Consider the following 22,982-nt stretch of genomic DNA (forward strand, 5'->3'; position numbering starts at 1 on the left):
CTACCTCCTTCTTTACTAACTGTACTTATCGTGGCGACCGCTGATGCACTTCCACTTTGGCTGAGGAGTCCTTACTAATAAGACATTTTCAGATGCAGCCTGGGTCTGGACTTGTTAATCCACCAAATAGTGTCCAGTCTCCCTGAAATATCCAGTAAATATTGACGATGCTCTCCATCCATAGGGACACCGCAGAGGAAGCTCCTTTAGACAGCTTATTTCCAGGGTGCTGCTCCTTTCTTCTGGACTCCACCAGTAAATCGAAGGCTCTTATGTTGTGGTAAAGAAAGTGGTAAATCAAAAGATTCACCACTTTCTTCATATTCTATCTTCTAAGTAGACATCCATCAGCAAAAAGCTGATGGATTTCTCCAAAACAGCAAATAGACTCCAAAACTCCTGTGCTTGCAGGAAAAGGTGGTTACACAAAAGATTGCCTCAGAAGGGTTGACCACCAATGCAGGCCAGACTTTCCAGGTTTTTATTGGTAAAATTTGTATACTGCTCCAGGGCTGCACACTTATTTGCACAGTTTGTAGAACTTTTGTCTTGCAGCAAACTGGTCCTGGGTTTCAAACTCCGACCTGGGGCCTTTCTGAATGGAGTTTGGATGCTAGAAATACTGTTAGGTTAATTGTTTTTTTCTAATTTCAATTCAATTCAATTCAGTTTTATTTATATAGCGCCAATTCATGAAACAAGTCATCTCAAGGCACTTTACAAAATCAAGTTCAATCATATTATACAGATTGGGTCAGATTATACAGATTGGTCAAAATGTCCTATATAAGGAAACCAGTTGATTGCTTCAAAGTCCCGACAAGCAGCATTCACTCCTGAAGAAGCGTAGAGCCACAGGGAGAGTCGTCTGCATTGTCCATGGCTTTGCAGCAATCCCTCATACCGAGCAAGCATGAAGCGACAGCGGAAAGAAAAACTCCCCTTCAGCATGAAGGAAGAACCTCCAGCAAAACCAGAACCAGGCTCAGTATGAACAGTCATCTGCCTCGACCGACTGGAGGTTAGAGAAGACAGAGCAGAGACACAACAAGAGAAATTTGCCTTCAATGTTCTGTCTTAGCCCTATGATGGACTGTCAACCTGTTCAGGACGTATCCCGCCTCTTGACTAATGACTGCTTGAGATGAGCACCAGCCAGCCTTCATCACCCTGCAAGGATGTAAACAGTGGATAGATCTATTTTTTTCATTCCTCCTCAGCAATATGAACTAAATTGTCTTGGTCCATCACCTGGACTGGTCCCACAAAAATACATTTCAGATAGAGATTGTGAAAAAGGTCACGGGGTTTGAATACTTTTACTTATTAATAAAATGACCGATTAGATGCACTTTTCAGAGTGTGCACGTACTTAACATAACTTGACTAGAACATTTTACATTACAGAGATATCACAAATTTATATCTAATTAATCTTATGTGGCCTGTTTTCAGTCTACCAGATACTTTTTGTAAAAAAAAAAAAAAAAAAAACAGCCGGCATGCTGAGGATGATGTGCTCCAGGGTTCCTCCCCGCCGTGGCATGATTCAGCCGTCATATCTCTGCCTCCCCTCCCCCTTCTCTCTGGTTCTCATGCAGGGACAGCCTCCTGTGTTTTCCTCCAGAGGTTAAACTGCTCTGTGTGTCTCTGTGCGTCTGGGCATGGTTTTACCGCTGCAAAGGGTTACTGCTGGTGCCTGAGGAGAATTGCAAATCTGCTATTGTTCTCGCCATCCTCACTGTTGCCACCAGACTGATCATAGCAGAGGAAGATGGGGTGCTGCTCTGGACGATGCATGCTGATCCTGCTCTGCTCAGTGCAGTTGGTAAGGTGTTGTTTTTTTTTGTTCATACTTCAACATACAACACGTCAAAGCAACAGCTGTTGCTTGTTTTTATTCTCACTAATCAGTAAAGATATATAACAAAAATTATTAAAATTTAACATAAGATGGCAGTTTTACACAGTTAAATGTTTGAAACGTTAAAAGTTTCCATTAAATATAAAATGTAACACAGTTTTGGGTAAGATGTTGTGAAATCTTGACTTTTTAAGCACCTGTTGGATAGATCTAATTATGTTGTACTAGAGTATCTTCAACTGAGTTACAGAGGCTGTTAGATCATAGATAAACTATACTAATACTTTGGAAATAACTAGTTTTTTTTTTTTTTACCACTTTGGTGACAATTTTATTAAATGATTGTTATTAAAGTACAATTATCAAAGACTAACATAAAAACATTGATTTGTATTTATGTTTGAACATGAATATTTATTGGTTTCCACAACGTGTTAGAATACATTTTAATGCTGCTTCTTAAAATGTTAATCTGCTAATCAGCTTTTTATAGACAATAAAACAAAGACATGCAAGAAGCAATCAACAGTTGCACAGGAAGGTGTTAAATTTAGTGAATAATAATATATTAATATTAATTATTAATAACTTTAATAACATTTCGCGGAAAATACAGACCTGTGGATAGACAGAGACAAATGTGTGGACAATATAAAACATGAAAAAACTGGCTATATATATATATATATATATATATATATATATATATATATATATATATATATATATATAAAATAAAACATCTGTTTTGTTTACAAACCAATCTAAAATAGAGGTAAAAGCCTACATTAAATGTTGAAGGCAATACATTCAAATTAAAGGTGCAATAGAAAAATTCAAAATGTAGAAATAATGCTTACTTTAAATGTAATCAATAATGATAATAATTAAGTATAAACAGTGACAAATGATATCAAGGGCCTTGGAAATGTTTTAGACCAAAAAACAAAGCTAATGATTAAATAATACATTTGCTTTAACTGTGTTGTGTGGGATTGACACGACTGATATGATGATGAGAGAGTTATCGGATGTACTGGACGATATTACTTGTCATGCTGCAGAGTTTGCCTGCTTAAAATTAACTTATAATAACTGTTGTTAATATAAAGCAGAGGCAGCCTAACACAATAAAGGGCTGCACCCTTCGTGCCCCACACCCACCCCTCATCCCTGTTTCCCACCCTGCCCCCTTCCTCGATGACCTCAGGGGAATCCACGCTGCACCCCCTACATGTTTTATCCCCCCCTGTGGCCTGGTTGCCTTGACAACACATACAAAAGCCACACTTTTTTTTAATTTTTTTATTAAAGTCGGCGTTGTCTATACACAGATAACAGCCGTGGAGAGGCAGGTGTTCGACTTCCTGGGCTACCAGTGGGCTCCCATCATGGTCAACTTCCTCCACATCATCGTGGTCATCCTGGGCCTGTTCGGCGCCGTCCAGTACCAATCACGCTACGTCGTCGTGGTAAAGGCTTGAGTTTGTGTCTCAGTTAGCGTCGCCAGATGTCTCGTGTCTGTAAGAGGGATCATTTGCGCTGTCTTTCTGGTTCCTCAGTACCTGCTGTGGATGTTTGTGTGGATTTGCTGGAACGTCTTTGTGGGCTGTCTCTACCTGGATTTGGGAGGCCTTTCAAAGGTGAGGCTCGTGGTCATTTCTGTGAGATAATTAGAGACGCCTGCAGCTGCTTGGGTCTCTAATTAACAGCGCTCAGTTCAGGCAGCTTCTCTTAAGATCCACCTTTGATAACAGCTGCAATAAAAAGCTGGTGTCTGGTCTAGGATGCTAAATATTTATTTTAAAATTGTCATTGAATGTCTTCTGTACTTGTTTGCCTTGTTTTAATTTTTTTACTTCAGTCTGACTATTTTCACATTCCTTTGACTTTTTATAATTTATTCTTGTGTTTATGTCCCCTGTACAGCACTTTGAAAGTGCTTTAATAAAATCTGCTTTTATGTATGTTATTAGATTATTAACAATACCAACCAGTACAAAATAAAACTGAGAAATAATATAGTTTCAGTATTGAAGACAATGTCTTTATTTTTATCGTGTTATCTAAAATTCTTTTTTGTTTTTATTTAACTCCTTTTGCTCTTTTTATTGTTTGAGATTTTACATTTCTTTCAGTTCAATGTACAGAAGTGTTATTGTCTTTATTTTTGCAAATTAATTTATCGATTAATAACTAAGAATATATATTGATGAATTTGTTGATATACTATTATGAATATTTATTACACTTAATGAAACAGATCTTGAATGAAAAGAACCAAAACTTCAAATGTTGTTGTATACATGTGAGGATGGTTTTGAATCAGACAATCTGCCAAATTTTTAACATACAGCTTTGGTTTTGGTTTGGAATTTGACAATTGCAAAACAACAGGATTTTTTTTTTTCATTGAATCATTTTTGGAAATAGTTTTTGGTTGTTTTGTTTAAAATGTGTAGCTTTTTAAATTAATATCTTAGATTTTGTTCCTGCTGTTTCTTTCTTTTTTTTTTTATCCTGTAGACTGGGCTCATTTCTTGACCAAATAAATAAAAATAAAAATTATTAATGCCAAATGATACAGAAACTGTCATTTGTTTACATATTATGCAGTAAAACCGTTTTATTATATTTTATATAGAATAACATTAGAGTTCAGAATATATAAACCTGAGAAACCGCTCATTTTTTTGAGACTTTGTGAAGTTTGATCAACATGCTCCTTATTCTTCTTCACCACAGGACAGCCACGTCCTCTCCCTGGGAGTGTCCTCGCATTCCTCCTGGTGGAAGAACCACGGGCCGGGATGTCAAAGCCAAAGCCTTCCCTCTGACAGCTGGCAGGATCACCAGAACCCCAGCCTGACAACGGTGCTGAGCTGCTGGCTCCAATACCAGTACATTGAGGTTCTGCACTGCACAATGCAGCTCCTTGTTTCAGTGAGTCTGAACAAAATCATTAAACACATAAAACTTCCTTCGTTAGAGCTTTACATATCATTTCAAAAGCGTTTTATTTGGTATCTAATGAATATGGATTATTGATTATTGACATTATTCACTAGATCATAAGTATAAATGATCAACACCATAATTGTTTAAAGCTAGTATAATTATAAATGTTATTTTACTATATTATAATAAGTATTTTTTATCAGATTTCAGCACATAAAAAGAATGACAACCGTAACACGAAAGCAGACAATAGATGAAATATAATCAAAATTTAAAATGATCAGAATAAAGGTGAAAAATTATTTAGCTTAGAAGAAAAAGAAAAAAAAATGCAATAACCGAGGGACATTTGGAAATCTGACCATTTAATATTGTGTACTGCAACTCAAACATTAGATGTTTGCCTGACATCTGCAGGTCGACTGTTTCATAATGTTGGTGCACAGAAAGAAAAGCCTTGCTAACCAACCAACCATCTTAGAACTGTAAACCTTTTATCACAACAACAATACATGAATGGGAAAAAAAATCAACTTTTGTACAAACAGTCAGACTTTTGATGATATCTCACAATATTAGATCTCACAGAACAAGTTTCCAGCAGGTATTTTTTATTATCCTCAAACAAGAAAAGCTGCTTTTACAGAGAAATTCAGCTTATTGTTGATTCACCTGGGATATTATAATTTGTTATTTTATGCCTACTGGCTCAAAGACACATTCTAATACAAACAGCAAGCCTTAAAAAGTTTTTTTTTTTTCTTAAATGTTGTTTTTGTTCTTACAGCTCCCTGGAGTGGTTTATTCCTGCTATGTTGTCAGCACATTTTCAGAGGAAGAAAGCTGTAAGTACAAACAGCCACTAACAGGAACATTATAATTTATTTACAATCCCTATATAATTGATTTATTTATGTGAGTTTATTTTAACATTTCCTTGGCCTGACCTGTGAATCCTCCAGTTATGTATTTATTGTTACTGCTGTGGATGAACCGACGTGTTATTTTAGACATAACTGTGTCAAGGTTAACACTCCTAAGTCGGGTGATTGTGTTCTTCTCCTGTTTTGGATTTTCTCTCACACAGACTGGCTCTTTCAGACACAGAGTCTCCAGTGCAATCAGACCCCAGATAAGATGTTCAGTCCCTCTCTGACGGTGGCATTATTCTTTTCTGCCAACCTGTAAAGTTTAATGGAAGATCTTTTTGAAAAATAAACACACACATACGAGACGACGCCTGTTAGCTACAGTAGTTTAGTCAGTTTAGAGGCTTCTGCTTCTCTCAAAATCAAAACACTCTTCAGAATGTATTTAAAGCATGCCAAGCATCTTGCAGGACTCTGCATATCATGCGCTGCAGCATCAGCTGCCTTGTTGTATTCAGCTCCGTCATTCCCATAAAGCCTGTGGCCAGACAGCCTCTCCTCACTTTCTGTTCTGGGGAGAAAAAAATAAAATAATTTGGCCGTAACTTTTTGAGCAGCGCAGCTTTGGAGTAGTGAGTTCAGAGCCTAAATGGCGAACTCAGACTTGTACTCTATTGGCCAATAAAGATGTCTGGAAACATATTCACGTGACTCGTCTGACTGAACCAGTCGTTTGAGTTTGTAGGTCTTAGATTATGCTGTTTCTTTTGGGTGTGTTTACTCACTTTTTACACAAAAACTTATTTTTTCAAGTTCATTTCCTTAGTGAAATTCAGTTACTCCATCGGGTATGCTCCCTTCATGGGAGTCATTACACGCTATTGACAAAATTTTGTTTGTAACAATACAGATACCTCTTTACGTTTTTCTGTTTCACGTTACAATCACAGCTTCCAATGTTTTTATTGGGATTTTATGTGATAGACCAAAACAAAGTGGTGCATAATTGTGAAGTGTAGGGAAAAATATATTTCAGAAATAAAAACTCTGAAAGGTTTGCGGGTGTTGCACACACAAGAATAGCTGGAGCGAAAACTAACTCTTCAACATACTTTGATCCAAACCATCCCAGTCCAGCCCTGGCTGTCTTTTACAGCCTCTAACAGTTTTCTTTCCCAATCACAATTAATTTATCTTCATCCATCTTCATCCATCTGACTACTTTTCTGTTGTCAACAGCGCTCTGCATGATGATGAATCCTTGTGGTACTGTTCAATAACCTAGCTTTTCTTTAAACTTACCTACAACTTTATACCTGACCTGTCTGATATAAATGAGGGTTATAAATACAAACGTACGCTGTTTTTAATTTTATTTTTTAAAAAAGGTGCAAAGGTTAGAGGGTATTTTGGGTGTCGCTATAAGAACATTCATTCTTCTTTGCCTTCAGTTTTGGGCCAAGTCTTCATTGCATTTCTTTAATAACTTTGTTTTGTTTTTGTTTGTTTTTTTCAGATTACAAATGACCTGAAAGAATACCGTTTCAAGGATGTTGAAAGGGGTCCAAGCAGAAGATGACTTTTAAGACCCAGTCAGCACCATCATGGCTTTGGTTCTAAACCTCAAGCTAAACCCATACAGGGCGCACTGATCAAGGAGGAGACATGCCAGTGTGTCAAAGACATAATGTCCCACTATAAGGTTTAGTCTGGGTCCTAATATGCATGTGTGCTTGTCTGTAAAAGACTGTTTATTATAAATTTTAGATGACCTTAGATGAGTTCAGGTTTAACAGAAAGCTTTTATTATTGCTCCAATGTTGAGTTTAGTGTACCTCTGTTACCACTAGGTGGCGTATTGACGCGTTCTTTGTAGATGGTTCTTCACAGCAGATGAATCAACCATTCATTGGTAAAAGGAACTCGGATGAATGACTTCTCCAAAAAACTTTGAGGAGAACAAAAGAGGGCTGAGCTAAGCGCAACAACTTCATATTGGACATTTAGATATTACATTTTGTTGTAAAAATCAATTTCCATATACAAACATTTTTTGATTAACAACAAAAAACGTATTTGGCTTCTGTTTCCTAGCTTATATAGATACAATGAGTTGTAAAAATGTTCAAATGAACGACAGTTGTATCATCATCCAAGTATCCACGGTGTGTTTGAATTATAAGTAACTTGTACTCAAATTGTGGGTTTCAATGGGTTGGAGGGTTCATCTTAATTGTATTGTTCCATTTTCCATCCGTTCACCAAATAAACTGATGGAAAGAATTGGGTCCAATATTTTTTGTGTTGCTATTTTTTTAACGGACTTTCATTTATTTGTATTTGCTGATTTTGTTCTTTTAACTGTTTTATGGGGATTAAGAGTGCCTAACTATGTTGCTGTAATCATTAAAGTAAAACCGGCTTAGCCAATCGACCTAGAGTAAATGCTTGTTTAATTGTATTTTGAATTGTTTGTCATTGAAACATCTTCTTGTATCATGTGCTGAAGACATAAAACAGGATTTAGTCTTTCTTAGTTCCTCATCCAAGGTTTTCACTTGAATCAAATGAAATACCTTGAATTCCAGTGGAGACCTTTGAAGGCTGTAAATACAGCTTTGAGCTAAAAAATCTCATAATCAACCTTTTTTAAAGCTGTATTAAGAATAGAAGCATAAGCCCCTTTCTCAAAATTTCATCTGGGATTTAGATGTCCTGTGTTGCAAAGTGAGTCCAGTATCGGTCGTTTTTAGAAAGCCCAAACTGGTCTCCAGCTCTGTTATTTTTAATAATAATTGTGACAGAAGATCCCGTCAATGCAGGACAAGACCAGAAGCAGCTCAAAGGGAAGCTTGTCTATGCAGTGATTTTGCAAAACTATTTTGATTAAAAGCCACTCTTTAATTTAGTCAGGCAACATAGGAAAGAAAGTGAGGTATAAATGTTAGCCTTAAACAAAAAGTATTGTCTGAAAACTGGAATTTTTATGAAAAAAACCTTAAACATGAGTAGCGGAATACACCTTTTTTTAGTTTTAGCTTTCATGTGAGAGATATGGCATGCCTAAAGGAATTGTAACAATTTTGAATAAATAAAATCAGAAAAAAAAATGTATGTCACAGACTTATTTGGTTGTGCAAACTCTGCAATGTGTATATTTTTAAGTGACAGATCTGGATTTGATGTAGGATCCAATTGAGCAAAATGGTTTGGTTTGATTTAAAATGAACAATGTGGTTGTCTTGTAGCCTCTCCATATGACAGTAATCAAAATTACTCTGTTATCTTGAATGAGGCTACTTTGTCAATTGGCAATAATAAATCAGAGCAAATAAAGATAAACTGCAGGGTTCTTCAAGGCTCCATTGTCTGGACACTTTTATTCGAAATCTAAAGTGCCCCCCACCCTGCTCAGATTATGTGCATCATGACATCTCTTTCAACATAATTTATGATGTTTACACACAAACCATATATCTCCCTTACAGTCACTGAGTAATGGTGCCCATAATACCAATGACAGGGTTGGTCGGAACTTCCCTCCACAAAACAAACTTTGTTCTTGGTCTTATAAATTATTGTCTATGAATGATATCTCGTCTAGTTTAAGTGAGAACATACTAGAATCCCAGACATAATTACTGACCATGATCTGAAAATGTCATAACTACAAAAACATTTTTACTAAATAAACTCAATTCCACCTTAAAACATTGCTAAAATCAAGATTTATTTTTCAAAATAAGAAACAATACACTAGAGCAGGCCTGTTGTTTGCGATGGTGTTTTGAATGATTTTACTGTTAAATACATCTCAGAACTGCATTTTGGGCATGAACCATCTGGACCCCCCAGGTTCATCAGAGACCTGTTCACTAAGTGTTCCTAGAAGATAACAATACAAGGCTTATTTAAATTAAATGATTAAACATAGCTTAAAGTGTTATGCTCTTAGCTTTTATGGTTTGGTGCTACTGCTAACTTTCTGAAAACAAGAACCCGTCAGGACTGCAAAGGTTTTTCATTATTAGTCTTTTTTTTAGCACTTTACGTATTTCTTTTTAAAATGTACATTATATTGCTTTTAATCCCATATACCCTTATTTATTATACCAAATGCAGTGGAACAAAAAAAAAATAAAATAAAATAAATAAGTGAATCAGCAGAATATCAATAAAGTGGTGCCATTTTTCATCACAGGAATCAGAAATCTCTATACCTCAAAAACCTATAATGCTCATGCTGGAGGAACCTGAGCTGTGACATTGTGCATTGAGTAGATTCTTTACAGAAAAAAAATAATATTTTAACGTGTGTAGTTAATACAAAAAAAGTAAAAGTAAAAACATTTTTTCAAGGTTTCATTTAACAGGACCACCTTCAGTCACTGTTGATGCACATTAGTTAGATAAAACGAAACATCTTTACAACTATTTTGTTGTGTTCTACCTGTAGTAGGCTGGTGAAGGTTCTCTTTTTCTTTTTTTACAGGAACTACCTGTAGGTTTTAACTAAATAAATGTATTTTAAATGTAGCATTGAATATATTTAAGTAAGAATATTTTATATATATATATATATATATATATATATATATATATATATATATATATATATATATATATATATATATATATATATATATATATATATATATATATATATATTATTTTATTTTATTTTATTTTATTTTATTTTATTTTTTAAATATATATAAAAAAACTGTTTTCGTCTTGGTGCGGGTTTTCTGTGATTTCGCTCGATGCGCAGTCACGTGACTCGGCAACGTCACTTCCGCTCCTCAGGCACGGGAAGAAGCTGCTGTTTAGGGGGCCGAATGAGCTGCGAGGCCGCCGGGGCTCGTCTAGTTTAGCTTTGAGGGGCTCGGAGCGGACTGAAGCCCGGCTGGATTAATGTGGACAGGGCGGCGCGACCTGCCAGCAGGGCCACGACAAGCACAGGCAAGCCGAGTCAACAATCCGGCTAACAGCTGCTAGCAAAGCAGAGGTGGAAAAAAAGCCTCTCCGTAGCTCTCACACCGCTCTTCCCTGTCGGGGCTCCAGTCTAACACAACACCTGGTGGATGAATGATGTCTGCCGCTAGCATCGACCCTCAGGTGAGCAGCAAAAACACAATCTTACCCTTTTACCCCCCTCTGTGTTATGCTCTGGGATGGTAACTGACTTGTAGCTCCCCCTGAGGAAGCTCAGCTAGGAAGCTAGTTAGCCCAGAGAGAGGAGAGGTTAGCCGCTAAAGCTGTCTGCTGGGAGCCCACCAAGGCCTGGACCCCGGCTTCCAGTGGCCATCTGATCGCTCTCCGCCGTTAGCTTCCATGTTCCTCTCAGATTTCAACTCGCAACGCTTAAATTAATCTCCAGCTTGTAAAAACAACAACTAAAAAAAACGTGTAAACATGACCTGAACACAATGTCTGTGCTCTCTCCCTTTAAAATCTCCGCGAAGACATCGAAAGGACAAGATGCAAGCAAAGGTGAGAGATTAATGTTCACTGCAGGACCAGCGGTTCCTTTATGTAAATATTACACACACACAAACACACGCACACACACACACACAACAATACACACCCGCCTCTTCACCAGGGCTGTGCAGGGAATTTAGAGTAAATAATTTGCTGATTATACAGAAAATTTGTGTATTATAAAAAGGAAACCTAAACAATTTACAGCAGGAACCTGCGAAGAAGAACAAAGCACGTTGGCGCACTGTGCAAATGCATAATTACACTCCTTTGTATTTTTAAATCAAGTTTTGGAAAGTTTCCTTACCTGTAGTAGACAGATGAAGTTTGTAAAAGAGTAAAAAAAAAAAAACGTATAGCAATGGAAAGCTCACTGACTGTCAGATGACCCCCATTTTAGCTAATTTCAGCCGTTCAAAACAAGTCAAATCCAAACGTTTGTACAGGTGAAACCACATATTTACATACGCTGTGTTTTATAATTTGTTTTTGGGTTTTTTTGGTCAGTAAGGGTGACCAAAAGTGTTTCTATTTTCTAAATGTCAGCATAATGAGCCAGCTAATAGATTAGGAGTTCTTTAAATTTTCTAAAAAATTCAGAAGTTTGCATACATTTATTTTATTTTAGCGGGGCCTTTTTTAACTGGATCAAACATTTTATTTATCCCCCCACAAACTTCTCGCACTTTTCTTGAATTTCGGCCCCTTCCTCCTGAAGGTAACCGAGTCTGGTTTGTAGGTGTGTATGTGTGTGTGGACACACACCTTTGGCTTTGTGATGGATGGCCGCTTTTTTTATGTATGGCCGATTTTAGATGTATGTTTAATAATATTGCCCACTGAGAAGATCCATGTGTGCCCAGGCTTTAATTTCCTTGCTGGTGTCTTGAGATGTTGATTCAATATTTCTCACCTGTATAGCGAAGTGCACCAGTCCCTCCTGCAGAAAAACAGCCACACAACGTGATGCTGCCTGCACTGCACTTCAAAGTTCAGAACGGTGATTTCCAGCTTCCCCCTTGTTTTTCCACCACATGCAAAGATGGTGATTTTTTTTATGGCCAAAAACGTTTAATTTTACTTTCATCGGACCACGGGACATGCCTATGAAAGCTAAGCTCTTTGTGCTTGTTTTTAAAACTGACTTTTTATGTTGTTTTTGGAATAAGGGCCCATGTTGGGATTGCAAATAATTTAACAGATCACTATAGTCCCTATAAACCAGAGTTTTGGAGGAATATAACTATTGCTGATATTTTCTGATATCATTTTTTTATAGGACAGAGTGTGTTTAAGGTGTTGCCTTTAATGCGTCCACAGTTGTGCCTCCCTTATACAGAAGGTTGTGATTTGATCTTCGTCAAGCTAACAGAGGCCTGACATCTCGTCATCTGCTCTCTCTAAAATATTTGAGGCATAGCTTTCTAAGTGTATGTAAACTTCTGAATTTGTACGGCAGTGAAGCAAACAAAGGTGGTTTCATCTATTTCAAAAGCTTTTGGTTTAATCCTTTATACCAAGTAAAATTTGTCATGTCTTCAGACATTTTTTCAGCGTTGCAGCTACAGTGGATGGTTGTTCAATCCTCATTTGTATATTCTAAGTGCAAACTTCCTGGTGTCGCTCTTTAATGCAGCAGGTGAAGCCAGCGTTGTATTCCCATCATGTACCGTGATCAGCCACATAAGGTGTCATCATAAATATGGCTTCATTTGCCTGGTTGGAAGTTTATGTAAATGGTGGTGTGCAGTTTTGACATTAGTTCGATTTTATTGCAGCCTTTCCAGTTTCAGTGCAGAATGGCTCCCTCCACCAGAAGGACTCTGTGCATGATAATGACTTTGAGCCGTATCTCACTAGCCAGTCCAGTCAGGTATGAATTACAGAGGGATATTTTAAAAAATTTACCCATGACAATAAAAGCCGCTTTTCTCATTTTTGCCTGACAATTCATCTTGGATCTGTTTTTTTTCTTCTTCTAGAATAACAGCTATCAATCCATGACAGACCCATATCTGTCCAGCTACTATGCCCCCTCTATTGGATTTCCTTACCCAATCAATGAGGCTCCTTGGTCTACAGGGGGGGACCCACCGATTCCCTACCTGGCCCCCTACGCCCCTCTCAGTAATGGAGACCACCACTTCATGCCTGACACAGTGTTTGGGCAGCCTGGGGGTCTAAGCAGCAGCATTTACCCTCACAGGTTTAATTTTTTCCCAGATAACCCGGCGTTCTCAGCCTGGGGCACCAGTGGCTCTCAGGGCCAGCAGACCCAGAGCTCGGCTTATGGGGGCAGCTACAGCTACCCTCCGAGCTCTCTGGGGGGCACGTTAGTCCCCGATGGCCAGACAGGTTTTCATAGTGACACCCTGAGCAAAGCTCCAGGCATTAACAGCCTGGAGCAGGGCATGCTGGGCCTAAAAATAGGTGGTGATGTGACGGGAAGCGGCTCAGGTGTGAAGGGTGCGGGCTCCGTGATAGGCGGCGGCGTCGCTGCAGCCGTGGCCACCGGCAACGGCGGCACGCCCATCGGCATGCCCCCGCAAAAGCCCACATCATGGGCGGCTATCGCCAGCAAACCCGCCAAGCAGCAGCAGAAGGCAAAGAACAAGCCTGGGGTTCCTCTAGCCGGAGGAATGCTGCCCCCGCCTCCCATCAAACACAGCATGGACATCGACACATGGGATAATAAAGGGACTGCTGCCAAGATGGCTCCGCCGTTGCCCCACCACCACCACCACCAGCATCACCATCACCCATCCCACCTTCACTCCCATACTGCCAGCCTCATACCTCCCCTACAGCAGTCCCTGCAGTCTGTCCAGTCCCTCGTACAGCAGATGACCATGCCAGGCCCTCCTCCAGGACCTCCACAGTCGTACCAGAACCACAACTCTGCTCCCACGCCTCAGACCAGGTGGGTGGCGCCGCGCAACCGCAACCTGTGCTACAGCGGGGGAAGCCTGGACAGCAGCGGCTCCTCCAACTGCGGCGGCGGCATGGGGAACGGGGGAGTCGCCGGATTCGTCCCCGCCGACCCGGGAGCGGAGTCCCACCCCGTTCTGGAGAAGCTGCGAGCGGCCCACAGCTACAACCCCAAGGACTTTGACTGGAACTTGAAAAACGGCCGCGTGTTCATCATCAAGAGCTACTCCGAGGACGACATCCACCGCTCCATCAAGTACTCCATCTGGTGCAGCACGGAGCACGGCAACAAGCGGCTGGACGCGGCCTACAGGGCCATGAACTCCAAAGGCCCCGTCTACTTGTTGTTCAGCGTCAACGGCAGCGGCCACTTCTGCGGCGTGGCCGAGATGCGCTCCCCCGTGGACTACGGCACCAGCGCCGGAGTCTGGGCCCAGGACAAGTGGAAGGGCAAGTTCGACGTGAACTGGCTGTTTGTTAAGGACGTGCCGAACAGCCAGCTGCGCCATATCCGCCTGGAGAACAACGACAACAAGCCGGTCACCAACTCACGGGACACTCAGGAGGTTCCTCTGGAAAAGGCCAAGCAGGTGCTGAAGATCATCGCCCAGTACAAACACACCACCTCCATCTTTGATGACTTTTCCCACTACGAGAAGAAGCAGGAGGAGGAGGACGTGGTGAAGAAGGTAATTATCTATTTAGGACCAAAAGCCGTTAGAATTTAAAACATTTATGTTTGGAACACGTCTGATTGAGAGTGTTGATCATTTATTAAGTTTTGCCCATTATTATAGTACTTCAAGTTTAAGAGTATTTAAATTAATTTCATCTACCTGACAAAATGTATAGTTTTTCCATGTATGGCTCACTTGAGCATCTTTACTTTATTATTTTATTAGGATTCCCTAATAAACGAGTTTAATAAAAATAGTTTCCACTAAAGTAGTTTCTAATTTTCTTGGGGTCCAAGTGATGAAATACAAGAAATCATTAATACGGAATATAAAACAATATTACCATTGACATAATACGCACAATGTTAGTCAGACATCACATGTTAATTTTACACATGACCCTAGTTTAAAAAAAGATATCAGGGCTCATTTAAAAGAAAGTCTACTATTTAATCTTCTGATGTTTTTAGGTAGTTTATTCCATACACAAATCTCTCTGTAGAAAACAGATTTTTGTCAAATGTTTGTTTTAGCACAGTTTACAAATAATTTTGTCTCGCAGGAATTTACGGTAAAATGATTATTCGCTGATATTTTACAGCTACTGCTGCCCTCAAAACTCTGATCTTAAAATGCCAGGTTGTTGTGGCGTTAAGAGAGACAATTATGCAGCTATAAAACGATTTATACATATATGGTTAGTAGAGCTGGGCGATAAATCGATTTAATCGATTAATTTGAATTTACAATTCTTTAAAATTTCATTTTTGGAAAATCTGGATTTTATTTTGCCAATACACTCATTGGGTTTCCATGAAGAGAACAGCATGTGATGCTGAATATATGTTTAGGCAAATGTATTGTCAAAATATTGTTAAGTGGAAACTTTTTTTACCATAATACAAGGTACTTCATTTACTTATTTACTTTTTTTTTTTACTTAGTTTGAAGTTCACAAGTGCAGTGAAGCCTGTTCTTAGCTCAATGTGTAATACCACTAGCAGCAAATGTTTTGTTATATTTTCATTGTTTATAATGGCACGGCTGCCATCTTGTTTTACAAGCATGTTTCACAGCTTGTTTTTAGTTGCAATTTGAATTCAGGTCAACTCCCTGACGAAATGCTTGACATAAAAAGCAAGGTTTTAAAATAATTTATTTAATTTCTTTTTATGAAACAAAAAGGAGGGGAAAAAATCAATTAATCGGATTTGGTATGATAAAATCGGAGATTTATTTTTTAATCCATATCGCCCAGCCCTAATGGTTAGATTTATTCTGCACAATAAAATGGCAAAACAAACTACTAGCAAGGATGTTAACACAACTGTTGCGTAAATCTGCACACCCTGAGTCGAATACTTTGCTGAAGCTGAAAGTGAAGCTGTTGGATCATTCATCTACAGCTATAAATGTTGTAGTTTTTATTATACAGAGGTAAACTGGTAATGAAAGCTGCCTGGAGACCAAAACCAAGGAGCTGCAGCATTTTCTATGTTAAAACAGTGTTTTTCATATGTCTGGACTAAAGAGTAGGGTTGCAAAATTGCCAATTTGGCTAAAGTAAAAAAAAAAGGAAGATTTTGCAATAAAATTTGACTTTAAATAGCATTCTGAGGCTTAGGTCGGCTGTATTTGAATTTGACTTTGGAAACTGCCTTAAGATGACATGTATCAAGAATTGGCGCTATATGAATGAATTGAATTGAACTGTATTTGTTCATTTATCAATGGTTTCATTGATATATCCATGTTTTTTGTCCTACTTCTTGAGACAAGCCGGAAACTGGAACGCAAAGACTCGGAGATGACTTGCGGTGCGTTCCATTTGCCTCGGAGGTCGGATCTAACGAGTCACAGATTAGGTCATCTCCGTCTTTTTGCGTTCCAGTTTCCCTCTTGTCGGACAGTGGGGAAAAAACACAGACGCTCACACAAAAGCCTTTGTTAAACGCACAAACACAGCCAACTTGAGCCTCGGAATGCATTTTAAAGTCATGTTTTGTTGCAAAATCTTTGTCTTTTTGAAGCCACGTCGAGCTTTTAACTGAACATGAAACGTTAAACAGCAGGTGGCGATCCTTCATTGCTGGTTTAGCCACTATGGCTACTGTTGTTAAAACAACAACAATGACAACAACGCTGTTCCAGCCTGTATTTTGTACTAATAAACCGAGCTGAAACATTTCGCCTGATGAACACTGACTGACTGTTGCATGTGACTAAATGTTACGTAAATAGCAAAGAACAGCTAAAAAACAGCATGAATGCCGAAATCAGGCAATCATCCTGTTGCACCGACTTTCCGACCTGCAATACCGGCTTTAGGAGCCGTTCCTTGGACAAGCAGGAACTTAGAAAATGGTCGCGTGTTTCCGACTCGGAGGTCGAGAATTGCGACTACCGAGGACAAATGGAACGCATCGTTAATCTGTGACTTCCCAGGTTAAGATCATTCAGATATCAGACGGGAAATCTAGCGAATCAAACGTGAGCTCAGAGTAAATAAACATGGACGACCAGGAAGAATAATGGCGAAAGTTTGTGGACTGATTTTAACAGAGGAAAAACATAACAAAAAGAAAAGACGTTCCACCGAGCGGACCGATCGCTCTGAGCACACGGCAGAAATACCTCTTAAAATGATCTTAAGTTTTGTGCCGATAGTCGCGCCTCCCGGGAGGGGAAAATGGGCACTAAAATCAGGCTAAAAATCCTGCCGTGTGAATCCGCTGTTTAGCTCTCACAGCGGCCAGCCAACTCTGCTCACTGCAGAACTGTGATTGGCCAGGAGGTCGGCCAATCACATGCGAGGATATGGGATCGTACCATTATGTGAAAACAGAGGGGGGCAGTCGTTCTTAGACGGCGTTGAGGAGAGTGTGGGAGTGCGTCGTGTTGTCCTGAGAGCGAAGCAGGTTTACATAAAAACACAGAAATCAAGGGTTTCAACACACAAACCATTAATTTATGCAAAGTTACAGTAAAAATATGCAGAGAAAAGATCCTAAACGAAGAGCCCTTCGGAAGTCAAAAGAGCCGGCTTTTCTTTGGGAGCCGAGCCCTGCCGAGCTTGTCTGTTTTTGCACACTAAAAAATATAAAAGTGTAACTCAGCATTTTAGTACACTACACTGGTTCTGTTTTACTTGGACAACACTAATCTTTTTGATGATAAAAACCAGAATGCAGTTTGCAGGTGACACTTTTTCACCACAGAGGCTTAGCTTTTTGACACATTGTCTGAGCTTTGATTTTTAGTTGTAGGTGGCAGCTTTGTTAAAAATGGTCACGCATATACTTAATGTATGCTGGGTTATTAAATTTTAAGCAATAAATTACATTTTTTAAACGAATTATTTACTTTTTCTTTCATGTATTTCTATTTATCATAAAATAAGCGTAGGTAGTTAATGAAATATCCGTAGAATGTGCCTTTTTTTTTTTTTTTTTTTTTACTTGATTGCTCGATTAATTGTCAGAATAATCCATGAAATACTCTATTACTAAAATAATCTGGAACAGCAGTTCACAGTATGCACATGTATGCCGTCGGCTATTGCAGCTTTAGATTTAGATTTTCTTAACAGATTACATATTTTTTTTCAGTTCAAGTGTGCAGAATAAATGTTACATTAAAGTTTGAAAAAAAATATTGAAATGAATTATCGTGTTCTCATTCCTTGCATCACAAAAAGTTGGAAGCTTAATGGGTTTGTAGGCTTTTGAGAGCCGCTCTACCTTTTGTTGCTTGTCTGGTCTTGGAAAAACTCACACTGAAAGGCAAAGCTGAACCAGTGAATAAATGAATGAAATAGAAAGTGTATACATTTTAAAACAGAATTAAAAACGTGTATCAGTCATGTTTCTTCTTTATTTTAGCACATTGTTTAAATTTGAAGCATTTTGCCCACATTTTCTCACAGGTTGTGTGTTCTTGTTTTAACCAGAGCTACGAGCCAGTCTCAATACAGAGTCGATCCAGAATTGATCAGGTAAACTCAGTTTAATCTTTCTTCTCTTAGCTGGGTGGTGTGGGATTATCAAAGAAAATTATGAGATGCATTACCAAAATAAAATGCTTATTAGTGTGCATTGTTCATTTTTTTTATTTTTTATTTTTTTTATCTAACTTTACGGGGTCCAGTGCTAAATCAGTGCTCATGCTTTCCTAACACAAGTTCTTTGTTTACGCTCCTTGACCTTTGATAGCACACACAAAAATAAAAAATAGCTTACTTGCTTGGCTTGGGTGGAAAAAACTCTGTCACTAAAAAAATATTTATTTGGATTAGAGCAATCAGACCCTTTTTGTTATTACTATGCAGCTTTTTGCATGTTTCCTCTGGTATTTTGTCAGTTTAGCTTTGGTGAGGAGCTCCAAGCCTCTGAGGTTTGAAGGCCTCCTTACCATGACCCTAATCTCCAGCTCCCTCCACAGATTCTCTATCAGATTCATGTTGAGACTCTGGCTGGGCCACCTCAAAATGTTAATAAGGAAACATGCTTGTAAAATTAATCTTATTTTAAGATAAATCTATTTGGGTTATGCATGAATTTTTGGCTGAACTGTGCCGTCAATAAATCCAGTTTAAAACTTATGTGGTTCCTAATTGCAACACTAGTTACCATTCAAGACTGTTAAATAACAACTTTTATTTCAAAACACCTTTTTCGAATCAAGATTTTGATAGTATATTTTTAGTGTTAAAATGAGAGAAATTAGTATATAATCTGTACCCCCACCTCATACTGACCTTTGTACCTTTAAACAATTATGCACACATGTACTTCACTATGTGTACCCATGTGTTGCTCTTGGTAATTATTTAGATAGTTGATGCACATAGCTATAAATATGTTCATTAATTCAACTTTTAATGAAAGTTGAATGAAAAATTAGCGGCAAACATTTAACCAGAAACATTTCTGGTTAAATGTTTACCTGAGGATTGCACAGGTGGTAGCACTGTTGCCCTGCGGCAAGAAGGTCCTGGTTACCCTGGTGCTTTGCTCTTTCTGCAGGGAGCATGTTCTACATCAGACCCCCTTAAGCCTGTAAACCAGGGGTTCCCAAAGTTGTGGTTTTACAGACAAATATTTTCAATTCAGTTTTATTTATATAGCGGCAATTCATGAAACATGTCATCTCAAGGCACTTTACAAAGTCAAATTCAATCAGATCATACAGATGGGGTCATATTATACATATTGGTCAAAAGTTTCCTATATAAGGGAAATCAAAGTCCCGACAAGCAGCATTCACTCCTGGAGAAGCGTAGAGCCACAGGGAGAGTCGTCTGCATTGTCCATGGCTTTGCAGCAATCCCTCATACTGAGCAAGCATGAAGCGACAGCTAAATATAGGCTGTAAGATCACACAGTTTGGTCCAAATAAAACATTTAAATCAGTATGATTAGGATATTTTTCCATAATCAGGTGGCAACATAATTTTTTTGTTCATTTTCTCCATATTTAATTTGCTTTGTGGTAATATTTATGTACATTTGCTAGACCTCGATGGCATTTTTAGGACTGACACTATAAAAAAATATATTTTTTATTGAGAGAGAGAATTGAATTATTTATTATTTTATGTTTGAACCATTGTTTTGAACTTTGCTAGTTCGATTTAAAGCCTGATTGTGAGGAAACTTCATATTTTAAAAGACAATCTTTTCTGTGGTTGCTTCAAAAAAACGTCAGGCTTTCAAATTTTCTTTATTTCATAATTGATACATCAGACCAAAATATAATTTTTCATCATGTTTTCAGCATTTTTTCGTTTATATAGGCTGTGTGAAATATATTTATCTGTATGTTGTAAATTGTATGTTCTTTGTTGAAGAGGTAGGCGTGTTGTTTTACTTTTGCTCTTTATCTTTTCCAGGATCGCCAGAAGTGACCTGTAGAAGCTGGCCTCTGAAAGGTTGATCAGCACTCATGTTTGGGCGGACATAATCAAATCAAAATGACAACACAGATGTAACAAGAAAAAGAAAAATCTAAATGTTTTCTATTTATTAACAACTTTGGCCCGTGTCAGACCTTTGAGCCACTTTGCTCTCTGGGTTGCATCGACTTTGTAACGCGTGCAGGGATGAAACTAAATTTCACCATGTAAAGTTATTTTAATAACATCAGTAAACTTTTTTTATCTTTGGAAGTTTACTCAGCTAAGTAAAACAAAAATATCTGCACGTCTGACCGACAACATGCTGCTGATATTCAGTGACTGTTCACATTGTGGTTTGTGTGTTGGAAGAGATGTTAAGTGCTCGTGTTGGTTAATCTAATGAGTGGAGAACACTTTAATGACAAACGTCTGCTATCTGTGTGCGTGGCCACTTGTGTTTATGTCATCAACATCAGAAGAAGAAAAAAATGCCCATTTTTCATTGTAGGAAGCTTTTAACTTTGGTGGAAAACTGAAGGTTTCTGTTTGCATAGACATTTATGTGCAAGGCTGTGGAAAATTAAACCATAAATCTTACAAATGGCTATAAAAGAATGATTTAAATCTGATCTGGGATGAGGTTTAGCATTTATTTTTTTTTTGGGGGGGGGGGGTGGAGTTTGGGGAACAATGAAGCCTTAAATTTCTTTTCAGCATAGCAAGTGGGGGATTTTTTTTTTCATTTTATTTTTTTTTTATTTTCAGATAGAGATTCAGGGAAAATGTTTTATTTTAGATTAACTCTTTGTGCATTTAAACAAAGAAAGTTACAACCTAATTTACAAATTCAGATAAATTAATACAATTTTCTACAGTGTAGCACACTGCTTTTCAATTTAAGCCAGAATTTATTTCTCTTAACACCGTTTTAATCTTGACATTTTAGGTTTCTCACTCCATTCTCAGAAGCTTTAATGTACCAACAGTTCTTACAGAAATCGCCTCAAAATGTTGAGCTGTAGCATTATTATTGACTGATTAATTGTCAAGTGTATGGAAACCCAGAGACTAGCCTGTGTGGTAAATGTTTGTGACTTTTTTTGTTTTAATTTTTTTTGGGTTTTTTTTTTTTTTCTTTTTTTAAAACTGCTTGCTGTATTGTGCGTGTATGCAAGAGTGGCAAAAACGCAGGGGAATCAGAGTTATACTGTATAATGGTGTTGGAATATAGAAAATTTATGCAAAAACTTTACGTCATCCTTGGATTAACTATCTATTGTATCAGAGGTCACTATAACATTCTTAGATTTGATCATGTTCGTTATTAAAGATATACTTATATGTTTTTTGTGTTGGTTTTATTGGGTAATGAAGAATATATATATTTACACATTATTACAAAGTTGTCACGAGAATGCAAATCAAAGACACCAGTAATTGTTAAAAAATATATATTATATAGGAAATATTTATTTTTGTGGGACTATGTGATAATTATGGTCTGGTTGATCCTGCCAGAAGCATAAGGTTGTCTCAAAGATTAAGCCATGCAAGTCTAAGTACACTCGGCCGGTACAGTGAAACTGGGAAAGGCTCATTAAATCATCAGATCAAGCAGCGATACAGGACTGTGAAAAGGCATTACCCCTCCCCAACCCACTGGGCACGCTGTGATAAGTCATAATTTAATTGGAGTTATATAACTACTTTTTGTCGCTTGACCTGTAGAATCAAGAGATCACTTGAATAGCACCTGTTAGATGACATGAAGTGGGCTTAAAGATCCTTAAGAGGCCAGATGGGGAAGAAAGTATATTGTATATACAGTTGCTATAATTGTATCAGTGTAGCTAAGGTTACAAACCGATTTCCAAGGCTTTGGGACTCCCAACAGTGGACAATGGTGAACCTTCCTATGAGTGGCTGGCCTAAATTCACTGCAAATGTCAAGAGTTCATATAAAAAAAAAAAAAACAATGTAAGACACTGTAGGCCTCAGGAATTGCTTTATACTCTTTGAAAAGCTAAACATTTATCAAGGGCATTAATGAAATTCTCACCATTCTATTTGGGGAATGTACACAAATTATTAAAGCTGACTAACCTGAATGATTTTGCACAAACTTTCTTTTTTCTGATTGGTACACATATTTTTGCTTCAGGTATGAATATGGCATGTGACAAATTTGTTTTAGAACACAACATTCTGCAGATTTAAGATATTTTCTAACCAGTTTTGGACAGAGTTATGTCGTCCCACAGGGCAGGGGTCAGTCTGAGATGAAATGTCAGAGAATATCCTAGTG

At 38.1% G+C, this 22,982-nt stretch overlaps 2 protein-coding genes across 4 annotated transcripts; both read left to right on the forward strand.

Annotated features, from left to right (window-relative positions):
• Positions 1 to 1,573: 1,573 nt before the first annotated feature.
• Positions 1,574 to 7,978, forward strand: zgc:100920 (uncharacterized protein LOC445241 homolog). The gene is made up of 6 exons (XM_012875623.3): positions 1,574 to 1,828; positions 3,199 to 3,336; positions 3,427 to 3,507; positions 4,610 to 4,807; positions 5,610 to 5,667; positions 7,208 to 7,978. The coding sequence occupies exons 1-6, from the start codon at positions 1,775 to 1,777 to the stop codon at positions 7,216 to 7,218; spliced, it is 540 nt and encodes a 179-aa protein (XP_012731077.2). The 5' UTR covers positions 1,574 to 1,774; the 3' UTR covers positions 7,219 to 7,978.
• Positions 7,979 to 10,474: 2,496 nt separating this feature from the next.
• Positions 10,475 to 22,023, forward strand: ythdf1 (YTH N(6)-methyladenosine RNA binding protein 1). 3 transcript variants are annotated; one of them, XM_021323091.2, is made up of 6 exons: positions 10,475 to 10,809; positions 11,157 to 11,226; positions 12,954 to 13,048; positions 13,158 to 14,792; positions 18,730 to 18,774; positions 20,671 to 22,023. In XM_021323091.2, exons 1-6 carry the CDS (start codon positions 10,780 to 10,782, stop codon positions 20,683 to 20,685), a joined length of 1,890 nt encoding a protein of 629 aa, XP_021178766.2. In that variant the 5' UTR covers positions 10,475 to 10,779; the 3' UTR covers positions 20,686 to 22,023. The 3 variants fall into 3 exon arrangements, with proteins under 3 accessions (XP_021178766.2, XP_012731057.2, XP_012731058.2); XM_012875603.3 differs by having other exon boundaries at positions 11,157 to 11,184; XM_012875604.3 differs by lacking the exon at positions 12,954 to 13,048 and having other exon boundaries at positions 11,157 to 11,184.
• The last annotated feature ends 959 nt before the right edge of the window (positions 22,024 to 22,982 follow it).

This window comes from Fundulus heteroclitus, chromosome 1 (genome assembly GCF_011125445.2).
Source record: "Fundulus heteroclitus isolate FHET01 chromosome 1, MU-UCD_Fhet_4.1, whole genome shotgun sequence".
Classification (NCBI taxonomy): domain Eukaryota; kingdom Metazoa; phylum Chordata; class Actinopteri; order Cyprinodontiformes; family Fundulidae; genus Fundulus; species Fundulus heteroclitus.